Source organism: Callithrix jacchus, chromosome 1 (genome assembly GCF_049354715.1).
Source record: "Callithrix jacchus isolate 240 chromosome 1, calJac240_pri, whole genome shotgun sequence".
In the NCBI taxonomy this organism is placed as follows: Eukaryota; Metazoa; Chordata; class Mammalia; order Primates; family Cebidae; genus Callithrix; species Callithrix jacchus.
The window spans coordinates 161,284,767-161,299,388 of NC_133502.1; the positions used below are offsets into that span (position 1 = coordinate 161,284,767).

At 41.6% G+C, this 14,622-nt stretch overlaps 1 protein-coding gene across 2 annotated transcripts; it reads right to left on the reverse strand.

Moving 5' to 3' along the window:
* Window positions 1-483: 483 nt before the first annotated feature.
* On the reverse strand, window positions 484-14,622 carry LOC100407496 (allergen Fel d 4-like). Of its 2 annotated transcripts, XR_008482655.2 has the most exons (6): window positions 14,500-14,622; window positions 8,999-9,055; window positions 4,371-4,507; window positions 2,499-2,609; window positions 1,857-1,902; window positions 484-756 (listed from the first exon to the last, which is right to left on the reverse strand). XR_008482655.2 is itself a non-coding variant. In XM_017975602.2 (4 exons), the coding sequence occupies exons 1-4, from the start codon at window positions 5,043-5,045 to the stop codon at window positions 694-696; spliced, it is 423 nt and encodes a 140-aa protein (XP_017831091.1). In that variant the 5' UTR covers window positions 5,046-5,156; the 3' UTR covers window positions 484-693. The 2 variants fall into 2 exon arrangements, 1 of the variants encoding a protein (XP_017831091.1); XM_017975602.2 differs by lacking the exons at window positions 2,499-2,609; window positions 8,999-9,055; window positions 14,500-14,622 and adding an exon at window positions 4,869-5,156.

A 14,622-nucleotide genomic window follows, 5' to 3' on the forward strand; every position in this document is an offset into this window, starting at 1 on the left:
TTGCTTGCGTTTAATGGAATCTCACTTACTGTGTTCACAGTAGATAATTGTGGTGGTTGAAGGATGTTTTTCAAGAGTGTGAAAGGGCCCTGAATGCATCTGATAGGATGGTGGTATAGAGATGCTGGGATCTAGAGGCACATCTCAAACCCTGTCAAGCTGGTATCAGCCTCAGCAGCATCTAACTGTCAGTGTCCCCAATTGAAAAAGAGAATTCTAGGATGCAGAAATCATGGGGCTAATCTTGTATTCTTATATTATTTATAATGGTCTTATCAGATCACTAAGAAATTGGCAAATCAAAGGGCAAGCAACACTCATGGGGATTTGGGATAACCAACGGAATTACTGCAGAGGAAGGAGAATCCTGAAGCTCAGAGAAGATTGAGACACTAGAGGAGGATTATGGGTTCAGGGGCAAGGAAGCCCCTTCATTCGCTCACTGACAGCTTCACATTCTCAAAGATACAAAGACAAATGACATGAATGCAAGGGTAATTATTTATTTATGGATCATGTGGAGTCAGGTGTTATTCATGTAGAGTTCCCCTGGCTGTAACAAAGTCAGAAATTTAGAGCAAACTTTAATCCTTGGTGAATTTCTGAGTCTTCTTCTGCAGTTAGGGGAGATTCTAAAGATGCAGGGATGATGTCTTTGTGTGTGACATGATGGAAACCAGGTCACAGAACTTGTCACAAGAGGATGTGGGGTCCAGGAAGGGAGGATATCAGAGTCCAGGTGACAAAGCATTCATACTAATTAAGCAGAGAAGAGAAATAACACAGGAATTTGTTAAACATTCCTTGGATTGCATGAAGGATGAAGATAAATTCTATTATAGAGAAAAATAATAAAGAAATGGATCCGGCCCTGTGTTCTAACTTATGTTGTAAACCAGAATAGGAGGAGGAAGGATGTTGAGTATTGACTTTTGCTTTTTTACTATTGTTAATGCCATCTTAACCATCCCCCAAGTGAATTTATGAAAAAGAGAAAGGAAGTAATAAAGGGTCCTAGGTTTGTTTCTGCCATCTTCAGCATTAGAAGTTTTGAAGAATTTTTGATACGTTGAGGAATAATGGCAAACTCTGTAGATATCTCTTGTTAAATACTTGCTTTATGCAAGCTGCTAAGACTTTCACATACATTATCTGAATAAAGCCCCACAATAAATCAAAGGCAGTTGAGGAAACTTAGAGTCTATTTTCCAGGTTGGCAGAAAATGGGAAGGTCAGACAGTCCCATTCCCAGGTTAGAAGTCAAGGACATACAGAGTACAAAGGAAGAAATGTGGATCATAAGTTGGAGGGTGAGATGGCCTCCTGGGAGATGGTCCACAAACACAGAAACATATTTGAGTTTCATACAACCTACTACTCTTTTTCCATTTCGAACATGAAGTCTTAGTGATTTTTAGCAATTACTGGGCCCTTTTCACAAGTATTATATCCACAGCAGCTCTGTATGCTAGGCATGGTTGTTTCCTCTTTTTTTTTTTTTTTTTTTTTGGTCTTTTTTTTTTTCTCCCTTTCATGGAGAATCGCATCTTGCTATGTTACCCAAGTTGGTCTCGAACTCCTGGGCTCAAGCAATCCTCCCACCTCTGTCTCCCTAAGTGCTGGGATTACAGGTATGAGGTACCGCACCTGGTCCATTGTTTCCTTTTTAAGTTTTAGGTTATTTGCTCAAAGCTCATGGGAGGATTGAGTCCTCTATCCAGGTCTTCCAATTCCAGATTTCAAGCTTTTCCTCACAAGCATCCCTACCAAATTATTTTGGGTGCAAACTCCTAATGCTGTTGGAAGGCACTGGTCCCTGGGCCACCCTCTCTCCATTAGAGTCAGAAATCACCAACCTGAAGGCTTAGGCTGCTCCCCCATCTCAGGCCTAGAGACATCGATCTGTCGAGGGAGAACAGAACAAATTCAGACACCAACACCAGTTTATTTTTCAGAGAGAAACCAGATGATTCTCCAAGTTAGCACAGAGGGGACTGATTTGGGGGGTATTACTTCCTTGAGATTGTTTCTTTCTGTAACACAGGAATTTAGGAAGAGAACACCAGAAATCTAAACTTATCAACTTTGGTCAAGTCAAGTATGTTTTCCTTAAAAATTTCATGTTCTTCACAATATTTCACAAACCTCTCCTTGATCTGTGAGCTCACATCTGGTGTTTGGGCTGTGGGAAGAGTGACAGTAACTGTCATGTCTTAGATATTCATCATAGAGGCAAATGAGGGGACCAGGATCCAGATAGATGGGAAAATGAATGGCACCCATTGGATGCCCAATTTGACATTAGTAGGATATCTTTCTAGCACAATGAAAGATCATAATTCCCTATCACTGAGCCTAGGGATTATTAAAGGTAAGCATCTGTGTTCAGAGAAAGAGAGATGGCCCAGAATAAGTTGGGAAGACCACTTTGTATCTAAGGTTCTTGCCTTCCCCCCTTTTCCCATCCCAAGATGAGTGTCAGCATGAAAATACTCTACCATAGCGCTCCATCAGTTGGAATGTTTCCCCATCCCTGAAATTCTTGTCATTAAAAAATATGTAATTATCATAGTCCACTTCAAGTATGTTAACTACATTGTGTCCATGATCTGTGGAAGAAACAGAACACATCTCAGAACTCCTTTGGTCTATAGAAAGCCGTTGAAACCCTTTACCTGTTCTCATTGACAACACAAGTTCAAGTACATATCCTGTTAGGAGTAGTGAGGATGTTTAATATCTTCCATTTGCATCTCCCTGGGCTTCAGGAGGCAAATTCTGTGAAAAGGGTAGATTGACCACTAGTGGTCAAAAAATGTAGGCCCGGTAGTAACTCACTCCTTATCATCCCCCTGAGACCTACCCACCTCCAACAGCATCTCTGCCAGAGAGGTGTCTCTGTTCTCTCTATAAGCCCCAATGGCGTTACTTACGTGACGCTACATCCTGAGCAATGTGCTGTGACAATGACCACCAGATATCCAGAAAGCCAGGCAGAGAACGAGAAGCTGTCCTGCCAATTTACTTTATTTATTTATTTATTGACGAGGTCTCACTTTGTCGCCCAGGCTGGAGTGCAGTGGCGCAAACTTGGCTCACTGCAACCTCCACCTTCTGGGTGCAAGCAATTGATTCTCCTGCCTCAGCCTCCCAAGTAGCTTGGATCACAGGTGCGTGCCATGATACCTGGCTAATTTTTGTATTTTTAGTAGAGACAGCGTTTTGCCATGTTGGCCAGGCTGGTGTCAAACTCCTGACCTCAGGTGATCTGCCTGCCTCAGCCTCCCAAAGTGCTGGGATTACATGTGTGAGCTACCATGCCTGGCCCCAGTTTGCATTTTTTCCCCTGCCAATTAACTTTTGTTGCAGGAGGTGCATATGACCAACTCACCTTCCTTAAGCTGATGGTATCATGTGCCAGGCACTGGCTTTTACATGCAAGGTTCTCCCAAATTCAGGTTATTGGCTATTTGATGGCCCCCATTTTATTACCAAAATAGTTATTGATCAGAAATTGATCAAGATCCCGAAGATACTGGGGTTTAGTAAATTCCTTGCAGTTGGAAGTATAATTTAGAAAGACTTAAAGAAATATTTACAGTCAATGCTACATATGGCATTCTTTTCTGTTGGTTTACAAGCCAAATTAATTTCAGTACACTTTCCATTTTCACTGTAAAACAGAATAAATTGATGCCCAGTAGCTATTGATGAGGCTGGCTCCCTCTCCCTCTACTCTGCCAGTAACTTGAGTTTCTGATTCAACTTTTGAACATTTTTTGGTACAATTATCAAAGGCCTTCTATGTGTATTATTTCACATGATTTGATATGTTAAGAATGACTTAAACAATGACTTCTAGCACTGTTGCTACTGTTGCTACTTCCCATTGTTGCTATTACTACATCTGCTTGTCTAGATCATTAGCTGAATGTTCACCACATGCCAGATTCTCAAGTTAAGTGCTTTACAAATGTGACCTTTCTTGGTACACACACACACACACACCCCAAAACAAAAAAACATGAGGAAGAATTATTCTCATCCCATTTTACCCATGGGAAAATGAAGGTGGAAAGAGATTAGTTTTCTTTGTAACACAATTGGTAACTGAAAGATTCAAATTCAGGCTGTTGGTTCCAAATTTAATTTGCTTAACCTATGCTATAGTGTCATACTCCTCATGATTCTGGTATCCCTATACCTCCTGCTTCCCCCACTCCAATTAAATTTATTCTCGTTACCAACTCTTGTCTCTGAATCTTGAAAAGCCCCAGATCCATCAAATCCTGGATCAGTGCACGCATGTGTGTTCGAGACCATACCAGGGCTTCTGTTTTTTTTCCCCAACTAAAAAAGGCCGTACTTACATTTCATGCAACTTAAAAGTCAGAGAAGATTCCCCCTGGTAACCAATGTGTTCCACAAAAACCCTCATATTTCCATCTTCTTCTATCTCTTCTCTCTGGTTAGAGGCTATGAGAACAAAATACCACTCTCCTGAAATCTGCAATAAATAAGTAAGATGATTGAGTGAGAAAAGAGGAGTGGTGATACCACATGGACACTTCTTTTCTTGAACTCTGGCCTGTGGGCTGGGGCTCATAATGGTGAAGTGAAGATAGAATTAGAACTCAGATCAGTTGGTACCATAGCTAGGGCTCTTTCCACTGCCCCTTCAGGGAGGATGGAGATCCCTAAGCATTGTCATCTTTTCATTTGGTACAGCTGCTCTTAACCCAAGGTCAGAAACCAACCCTTTTATCTGAAATCTTACGGAACTCCTGCCCTACAATAGGACCCACAAGGCTTCAGAATCCCTGAAACTACTCCCCAAAGCCAGAAGTCACTGTGCTCCATAACTCTACCTTTGGCAGATCAAAGTTGCTTGTCACAGTGTTATTGTTTTCTTCCTGCTGGGCACAGACGAGGGTCAGCCCCAGACACAGCAACAGCAGCTTCATCTTGGCAGGGGATAGCACTGCCTCCTCCACAGTTGCTGGGGGTGAGTCTTTCTCTAGCAGTAGCTCCACTCTCCAGCTCATCTGTCTTTATATCCATTCTGTATCCAGTTTTTTTCCCCTTGGGGCACTCACTACCTTTTCCTTCCTTCTCCGTGAAATGGTCTTTCCTTCACCGGTGTGTGGCCAAGGATTGTTTCTGCCCTTTTGAAACTTGGCAATCTCATTTCTTTTAGATCTAGTTAGTGACCTTAAATTTCCCAGAACACATTATCAAGAAAAATAGCAGATGCCCTAAAGGGCTCTCATTTGGAACCAGATTTAACTGTGGATCTGGCTTATAACTGGAAAGCCAATTATGTGTGGCAGGAATGGGCATAACTGAGAAACAGAATGTGCCAGCATCTCTGTTCTACCTCTCATACAAAACGTGAAATTAGATGAGTTACTCAATTTTTACAAGGCCCAGAAACAAAGAAACTATTCTACCAAAGATGAAAGCACCTATCACAAAGCATTAAAATACGGTTGAACAAAAAAAATGTCTTTGAAGTATGGTGTCCAGTATTCAGTATATTCAAATTCCCTTTCCTTATTCTCTGAAGCCAGTTTCTGCAGCCTTCCATCTCCCCGCAATGAGTGAACAAGTATTTAGTCACTATGTGTATGTCTTTAGCACAGGCCCATAAGAGAAAAGAAGTACAAGATATTCCTTCCTTCAAAGAACCCTCAGTGAAGTTGGAAAAGTGTTTCACATACTTAGTGAAAGTTTAATCCTAAAAGCACATTAAATGACCCAGTTGAGTAACCTAATAAAGTTACTATTTATAATAGTAATGGAGCTCTGCAGGCACTGCCATCTTTTCATATGGTACAATTGAAAAGGGGCTGGAGTGGGGGCATCATGTCAAAAGTGCCTAAGAGCACAGGTTTTGGAGTCATGAAGACCTGGGTTTCATTATTCTCTTTGCCATTTTGAAGCCATGAAGACATACTGTGAATTCTCTCTGAGCCTTCTCTCTGTCAGTTTCCTCCTAACAGGGCTAATGATACCCGTTGAATACACTGCTAGGGATTCAATGGAGTGATGAGCATAAAACCCCCACCATAATGTCTAGCACACATTGAGCTGGTGGGTCAGAGAACGCTTTCTGGATAAGGTAGGGCTTGTAGTAGGTGTTGAAAGTCAGGGAGGGTATGGAGACATGGAGTGTATGTGGAACAGCATTCCGGGAGGGAGGAATATCATGAGATAACATGCCACCAGCCAGGGTTGTTATATGGCTCATTTCTGCCTTGCACAAATGGCCTTCTTCTGCACCCCCAAAACCAGAAAGAGGTTGGCATAATGGGAGGAGCTGAGTGCAGGGCAATGAATCTGGGAATGGTGACATTCTGTCTGTAGCCTGCTTAGAAAGTCATCCCAGGCTCTTGTGTGAGCTTTCCTGGTTCATGCTCAACTGACGTTTAGTCACTGGTGTTTTGAGGCCTATGTCACTTCACCATCATAGGTAGCTGTGGGTTTTCCTGGCCCTGAGATAGAAGAACTGAGGTTGATAAGTAGCGACAAAGGCTGTGTACTTTATTTCCTCCATTTGAGTCTCTTCAAGAATTGATGGCAGCCTGTGAGCCATCAGATTTGCAAAATGAACCCCACTCTTCCTGGATCATGATGCTGAGGGGAGAGTCAGCTACCGTGGCTGATTCCGCCGTTCTGATCCCCCACTGCCACTTGTAACTCTGCACTCTTACAGCACCAGATTGTAACTCTCCTTCTGTTTTCATTCCCTATGAGAAGGTAAACTCCCTTCTGAAAATTGAGATATCTTTCTTGTTGTACTGATACATAGTATCACTTGTACTGAATACATGGTATTATCTTTGGAGTGTTTGTATACTAAATCCTACTATAAAAGCACTAGGGATTCTTGATATTAGAGGCAACCTTCTAGAAAATCCTTTTGGAAATAGGAATATTATGTTTGGGTGATGATATCCTAATTTATATTATCGGGCCACAGGAATAGAGGGAGAGCCTAGGACTAAAGTCTGTGATCAGAAGCCTCCGATGGGATGATCTTACTTAGTAAAATCTGAGTTGAATATATCACTCTCTGGCTGCTCCACTTCAAATCTACCACATTTTTGGTGGTTGGTTTATGCATTGCCAGAACAGCCTGTAATCACTGAGGTAGCAAGGTCGAGGCTTCAAAAATACCCAAGAAGTGTGATGTAATCTAGCTAGAAAATTGGTAAGAGAAAACCCAGACAAATCAAAGCTGAACTAATATTAAAATGTAAAATCAACCAGGAGGGATGCTTTGCTTTATGACAGGATTCCATTAAATAATACTCTAGTACTGCCTTTGAATATTTGTGCTAGGAAGTACAGATTATAACCTGACAACAGTTTCACAAATTGTAGATGACCAATAAATATTACATCAAATGAAGTGTAGACTTCTGTTGTGGGGAGGATTGGAAGAAGTAGAGAGATAGAGAAGAATGACAAAAAAGAAAAAAAGAATAACCACTGATGTTAGCCTCTCTCAGACTGTGTAGAAAGTATAAACACATAAAACAAAGATTTAATTTACAAAAGTTCATTTGACCACCCATCTCTAGGGAATACATCTATTGTATAACACAAGATACACAGGGTATGGAATTTAGCTGTAATTTGTCTGTCATGCAGCAATTTGCTTTAGGAAATGATGCTACTAATTTTTTTTAAGATGATAATTCAACTTAATTCAAAGAACATTATCCAGTGCCTCTTCTATTAAACCTATACCAGGCACTTTGAGGGCTAAAGAGAGAAAGCAGATGGGGGCTGTGCCCTCAAACTCCTGGCCGCTGTGGGGATGATTTAAAAACAAACAAACTACAAGGTCTAAAGTGAAAAAAAATTAGGAAAACAGAGGTGGCAATAGTAATGAAGAAGAGGAGTAACAGGAGAAAGACTGACCACCTAATTCTAGGCATGGAGCCAGAAATTTTTTTTGAGCAGGACTTTATCTAAGGAACACAAATTCACAAGATAAGGGTGAAATATAGCAAGCTGTTGCTTTTTTTTTTTTTTTAGAGGTGTCTCACTCTGTCACTCAGGCTAGAGTGCAGTGGTGCCATCTCAGCTCACTGCAACCTCTGCCTCCCGGGTTCAGAGATCCTCCAAACTCTTCCCCGAAAGTAGCTAGAACCACAGGCATGTACCACCACACCCAGCTAATATTTTTGGTATTTTTAGCAGAGGCGGGGTCTCGCTATTGCCAGGCTGGTCTCAAGTTCCTGAGTTCAAGTGATCTGCCCACCTCAGCCTCCTAAAGTGCTGGGATTACAGGCATGAGTGACTGCACCCAGCCAGCTAGCTTTAATGGACCTCTCCTGATGCAGTGGAGAGGGAAACAGTGGCGGGTCTCTGGGGAGTAAAGGTTCTGTGCTTTCCAGCAGGGAGAAAGGATGAGATGAGCTGTCCTGCAAGCCACCAGCCCCCAAGGAAGTGACTCCTTCCTTTCTGCCAGGGAAGGAAGAATGCTTGTGATGAATGAGTCTTGGTCTGTTCAGCAGTAGCAGATGGACCAAGTGTACATTTGTTATCTGTCACCATCCTAGAGAGGTGGCCTTTGGATCTTCTCTTTTATGAGACTAACTGAGTAGGATTCTAACTCTTGTCAAGGTTAATTCCAGGGCTGAATTCTACAACATATGCATTTGCCACAACATCATGTTATACCACAAATACATAAAAATTTTTACTTGTCAGTAATTTTTAAAAAAAAGATTACAAAAAAAAAAAGTCATTGCAAGGCCAAGCTACCCAAGCCCCACAAACCCATCAATCTTTTAAGAACACGGCATTGACACCTGAATCCAAACTGCTGTATTAACAGTCAAGTTGCGTCAGCTAGTTTTATATTTGGGGCCTTTAGACTTCAACAGACTTAGAAACAATCTGGTAATAAAAGAAAGAAGGTCTTGTTTTAAGTCATATCTGCCCAAGGAGCTCCAAGCACAGAACTGTGCCAGAGTCTACTTACCATGACTAATGTTTATAATTGGGATGTATTTTTGCAGCAGTGTAGGTTTCATCTGTCCTGGGGACACATAAACAAAAACAGTATTTTGATGCTGGAAATAAAAGAACTCAGTAAGTTTTGATGAGTGTTCAACAAACATTATCTTATTTAATTCTCATAATAGCTCTATGTGAGAGATATCATTGTCCTGTTTTACAGTGGTATGAACCAAGAATCAGAAAGGTGAAGTAATTTTACCAAGGTCACTTTGCCAATAAATGAGCGAGCCCATTTGTGAACAAACTGATTCCAAAGCCCCTACTCTTATTGATTCCTCTACACAGGTCAGGGCTTGATGTTGAACATGAAGGGCAGATGGCTGAATAGAAGGAACAGTAATAAGTAACACTGTAGACCCTTAGAGAAATTTGCCTGATAGTTGCTACCAAAGAAACTGCATGCAGATTTCTTAAAAACATGGTACCATGAGGGTAGCTGCAAGAGTTTGATCAAGTGAAGGCAGAGTAACAACCCTCTCCTGATCAACAAATATTTGATGGATGAATAGGGAGTACTGCTCTCCTATTAAGGAATTAGAAGATGCCTTTGTAGCAAAAAATAAGAACTATTCCCTTCCATTTATGGTGTCAAGTTAAGCACCTGGTCATCAACCACATTATGCCTCCCGTACCCAACTTCGATTTGTCAGAGGTAGGGTCATGGAACACAGTGACTTCTGACTATGCTTCTGCCCAATATAGGGCATTTTATACATGACCTAAGGGAAGGGTGACAGTCAGCCAGGTTGTTGAAAAATGACAGACCCAGTGTGTGGGTAAGAGGTTTATGGAGTCCACATATGACCAGATGACAGTCCATTTATAACCCAGTAACTAGCTGACTGGAAATGGACTTAATGACCTTGACCTCACTCACACTTGTGATTAATTGGACAATTCATTCATTGAGAAAGTCAATGGGAATATTCAAGTCCTGTTATATAATACCAAGGCATATTCAGTTCCAAGAATATCAAGAAACACAAGCTTATTTGATTCATGTGCCAGAGTGGAAGTATTCCTTGGTCTAGCATCCAGGATGATTATCCATTCTGCTGATACTGGCTCAAAACTTGCTCTAAAATATCTACTCCTTTTACCAAGAGAAGATTGCTGGGAGCTACCAACGCTCCATCTGTGTCAGCTGGATGCCAGCACCCCCTCCCATAACAGATGCTAATACAGACTTAGGAAGGCAAAAGGTTTATTGGGGAATAACACTTGTGAAAGGAAAAAAGAGAAAGCAGAATTAGGGAAGGGGAGTTGCCAGACAATGATGTAGATCTGATGACATCTCTGTCAGCCCAGTGGGCATCTCTGGAGCATGTGAGAGGAGTTCCGAGTTAGGTAGAAATGGATAGGCCTTTGTACCACAGTTTTGCCCAGTCGTTGGCTGGGGCCACCTGAGAAGACCGGTACCTCAACTCAAGAGTTGAGGCAAATCTGAATGAGTTAACGGTTGAAGGCTGTCAGCAAAGGGGCCACTCCTCACAGCTGGGCAATGAGTCCTTTCTTGAAGGAGGAATCTAAGCAACATGTCTTTATGTCCAGCACACCATCCTAGTATCGATAATAGGTAGACTTCTTTTCCCTCTTTTTTAGTCTAATATTTCCATCACAATATGAGGGCTCCTTGCAGGTAAGAAAAAAAAAACCTCAGTGATGCCTACCTCCAGATCTACTCAGTATCATTCTCCAAGTACTTACTTACATGTGGCCCTAGGCCACCATCTTGGTCTCTCTCAATAGTACATCATTTAGGAGGGGATGGGGGTTAGTCCAATGACCCTGACACCCCAGTTTTGTGGATGGGGAGGCAGTTTGGCAGTGGGAAGAACAATCCTAAGTCTTGGATCTTGGATGCCTGAGGGTAAGAGTTACGGAGCCCAAAGGTAGAGATTATTCACGTTATAGTTTTGCCACAGGTTGGACTTAATTTTACAAATAAGAAAATTTTGCTTCACACTATCATTGTGAGGATTTGATGCAATTATCTATGTAAAGAGCTTGGGACACTGCCTAGCACATAGTAAGTGTTCAATTAATGGAGGCTAATCATATTATTTCATTGTGACCAACTTATTAATTCAACAGCTATTGCAGGCCTATATGTCCAAGCACAGAGACACTGTTGATCAAAATAGCTACAATCCTTGCCCTCACTGAGCTTTTACAGTGTTTATTTTTTATTTATCTATTTTTTTGAGATGGAGTCTCACCCAGTTGCCAGGCTGGAGTGCAGTGGCACGATTTCAGCTCATTGCAACCTTTGCCTCCTGGGTTCAAGTGATTCTCCTATCTCAGTCTCCCGAGTAGCTGGACTACAGGTGTGCACTACCATGTCCAGCTAATTTTTGCATTTTTAGTAGAGACAGGGTTTCACCTTGTTGGCAAAGATGGTCTCGATCTCTTGACCTCATGAGATCAAGACCATGATCTCCCAAAGTGTTGGCATTACAGGTGTGAGCCACTGCACCCAGCTGTGTGTGTGTTTTTTAGAAATCTGCATATTCTGCATCCTATAAGGTCAAAAGCATGATCTGAGGGAAAAGACTAGCTAAGTATCTCTCTTCTAATTGCAGTCTTTACAAAAGCCCCTAATTTCTTTCTTCTTTTGCTCATACGCCATTCCTCCTGGAAAGTCTTTGCTTCTCTACCTGTTCAAATATTACCCTATTACCCTTTCTCCAAAGCCCAGCTCAAGACTCCTTTTTTTTTTTTCCTTTTTGAGACGTCTGTTGCCCAGGCTACAGTATAGTGGCACGGTCACGGCTCAACGCAGCCTTGACCTCCTGGGCTCAAGTGATCCTTGCACCTCAGCCTCCCAAGTAGGCATGCACCACTATGCCTATCCAATTTTGTATTTTTTGTAGAGATGAAGTTGTACCATATTGCCCAGGCTTGTCTCGAACCCCTGGGCTAAAGGGATCCACACACTTTGTCCTCCCAGAATGCTGGGATCACAGGTGTCAGCCACTGCACCTGGCCAAGAATTCCTCTTCCTTGCTTCTCTCAGCAGTCACCTTTTTCATCCTTTGTATGACCTGTTAAGTTAAATTTGGCCTGAGGCTGCCTCCACAATTAGGGTTCCTACATCATGAACTGCAACCTGACTTAATATGCAACTAACTGAAAGCCTAAGTAGGAGGATACTTTTGTAACAAATAGCTTAATTTCTGCCAATCACAGCAGCCAAGCTTGTCAATCACAGGGGACCAACTGATCAGACCATGCTGAAATCAGGCAAAGGCAGAGCTGTAACCAATCAAGTTATTTCTATACCTCACTTCCATTTCCTGTCCATAAATGTTGCCTATGCATCTTTAGGAGTGGAACCCTCTGAGCTTCTAGTTCTGAGGGATGCTCAACTTATAAATATTTATTTTCTCAGTTAAACTCTGTTAAATTTGTCTGAAGTTTTTCTTTTAATAGTCTCAATTGCATGTAGAGCTTTGTTCTCACACAACAGCCAACTACTTATTGGTTCATGTTAGCATCAAAATGGAATTCACAGGGTTAAGAAACATAACCCTTGTACAGCCATGCTCTAAAAGAGCATGTATCAGAGATTTGATCATTTAACTTATGATTTAAAAAGCAGAATGACAGCTGGTTCAAAGGAGGCTATGAAAAGCTGATGAGAAGCTGATATAAATCAGTAAGAGAAAAAAAATCTGGAATAAAATTGCTAAGTTAGATACAGAGTGGTTAATGTCCTAAAGACAATAAATGTACAACTTCATGGTTATCTTCTTGATTGCGCAGAAATTATTTACATATCTACTGAACAAAATGATTTGCACTTCCTGTTTTAAAAGTTAATTTCTAATTTCAGAGTCTGGCTCTTAAAAAGTAGTAAATAATAAGTTGAACATAGCCACATTTGCCAGGAGAGCCAGATGAGCCTATGAAGGCTTATTAGATAGTGCTCTAGGCTGGGTGTGGTGGCTCACCTCTGTGATCCCAGCACTTTGGGAGGCTGAGGTGGGTGGATCACTTGAGGTCAGGAGTTCAAGACCAGCCTGGCCAACGTGGTGAAACCCTGTCTCTACTAAAATATACAAAAATTAGCTGGACATGGTGGCACATGCCTGTAATCCCAGCTATTCAGGAGAGTGAGGCAGGAGAATCACTTGGACCCAGGAGATGGAGGCTGCAGTGAACTGAGATTATGCACTGTATTCCAGCCTGGATGACAGAGGGAGACTCTGTCTCAAAACAACAACAACAACAACAACAACAACAAAAAACCAGAAAACAAAACAAAAACAATATGTTCTAGTATGTTTAAAAGGACACACAATCTTTTTTTTTTAACCTGTTCTCAATTTTTGTAGAATTCTTCAAAACACTAGTTTCTATGGTCGCACACACATTGGAAAGGTAACAGTGAAAAGATGATTAAAGTCTGGGTTCAAATTCTGACTTCACAACTCAACCTCTGTGAGCTTCAGTTTCCTGAAAAGGTGCAGAAAGGGCTAGAAAGCAATCGATTCCCAATAAATATTGGTTCCTTCACAGTTTTCCTCTCTTCTTTTGAAGACAGAGACCATATCTTGTACTCCTTGTATCCCTGAGCTCTGTGTAGTAGATTTCAATAAATCATCTCCTATTGTTTTGTACGTATATCTTACCTGTGATTTAGGTAAATTCCTGTCTCTGCCTTTCAACTTACTTATTGATAAAAATGAAAAGATTGAGAGTTTCTTAACTGAGTACAGCACCAGTTCTAGGAGAGGTTTTGGAAATGAGGTAGGGGGAGTATTTTTGGTGTTTGCAGTAACTGGAGAGAATGACTGACATTTGGTATCCTGGATCCAGAGGTGATAAACCCCCCTCGGTATGTAGGCCAGTCCCCCACAAGGTGGAACATTTTCATCCAGCACATCCATAGCATTCCCACTGAGAAACACTGAGTGAGTCTCTCTATAGGCCTTTACAAATTTTACCTTCTGACAATGAATTGATGCTTCTCTGGTGTTTTCTTTAAAGCATGGCAGACACATACTGCCATCTGCACTACAATGGCCTACTTTGGTTAAAGAAAAGTGTACTTTGCCTCCAAACATTTTAGCAATTCTTCAAATTAATTATATTCCTCAAATGCAGCCTCATTTTGTTGACTCACTCTTGTCTGAAAAATAGCTCTTGTTTTTGGCTGCTGCCAGCCACAGTGAGTGGGTCTGTTTTCTGCAGAAGGAGATTGTTCCAGGGCCCCCTTTTTGGGGACTCACTAGTCTTTGTTGAGTGTCAGGTCTAGTGCAAAAAACCATAGGAAGTTGAAGACAAAGTATCTGCAATCAAGCAGGAAAAACACAAGCATCTTCTGCCTAGAGCACCAATGGGGGTAACCCGACATTCTAGGAGAAAGCTGAGGTCAGTGTATTAGTCCGTTCTCATACAGCTATAAAGAACTACCTGAGACTGGGTAATTTATGAAGAAAATAAGTTTAATTTACTCACAGTTCCACAGGCTGCACAGAAACCATGGTGGGAACGCCTCAGGAAACTAACCATCATGAGGAAGAGTGAAGGGGAAGCAAATATGTCTTCACAAGGGAGCAGCAGGGAGGGAGGGTGGGAGGG

Excerpts from the sequence above, each read along its gene's own strand:
- LOC100407496 (XM_017975602.2), bottom strand. The coding sequence starts at position 5,045 with ATGAGCTGGAGAGTGGAGCTACTGCTAGAGAAAGACTCACCCCCAGCA. Across the intron at positions 1,903-4,370 it reads ACTTTTAAGTTGCATGAAAT|ATCGATGTCTCTAGGCCTGA; the intron begins GTAAGTACGGCC and ends CTCCCTCGACAG. Across the intron at positions 757-1,856 it reads GGAGCAGCCTAAGCCTTCAG|TATGAATGCTTTGTCACCTG; the intron begins GTTGGTGATTTC and ends CTGCTTAATTAG.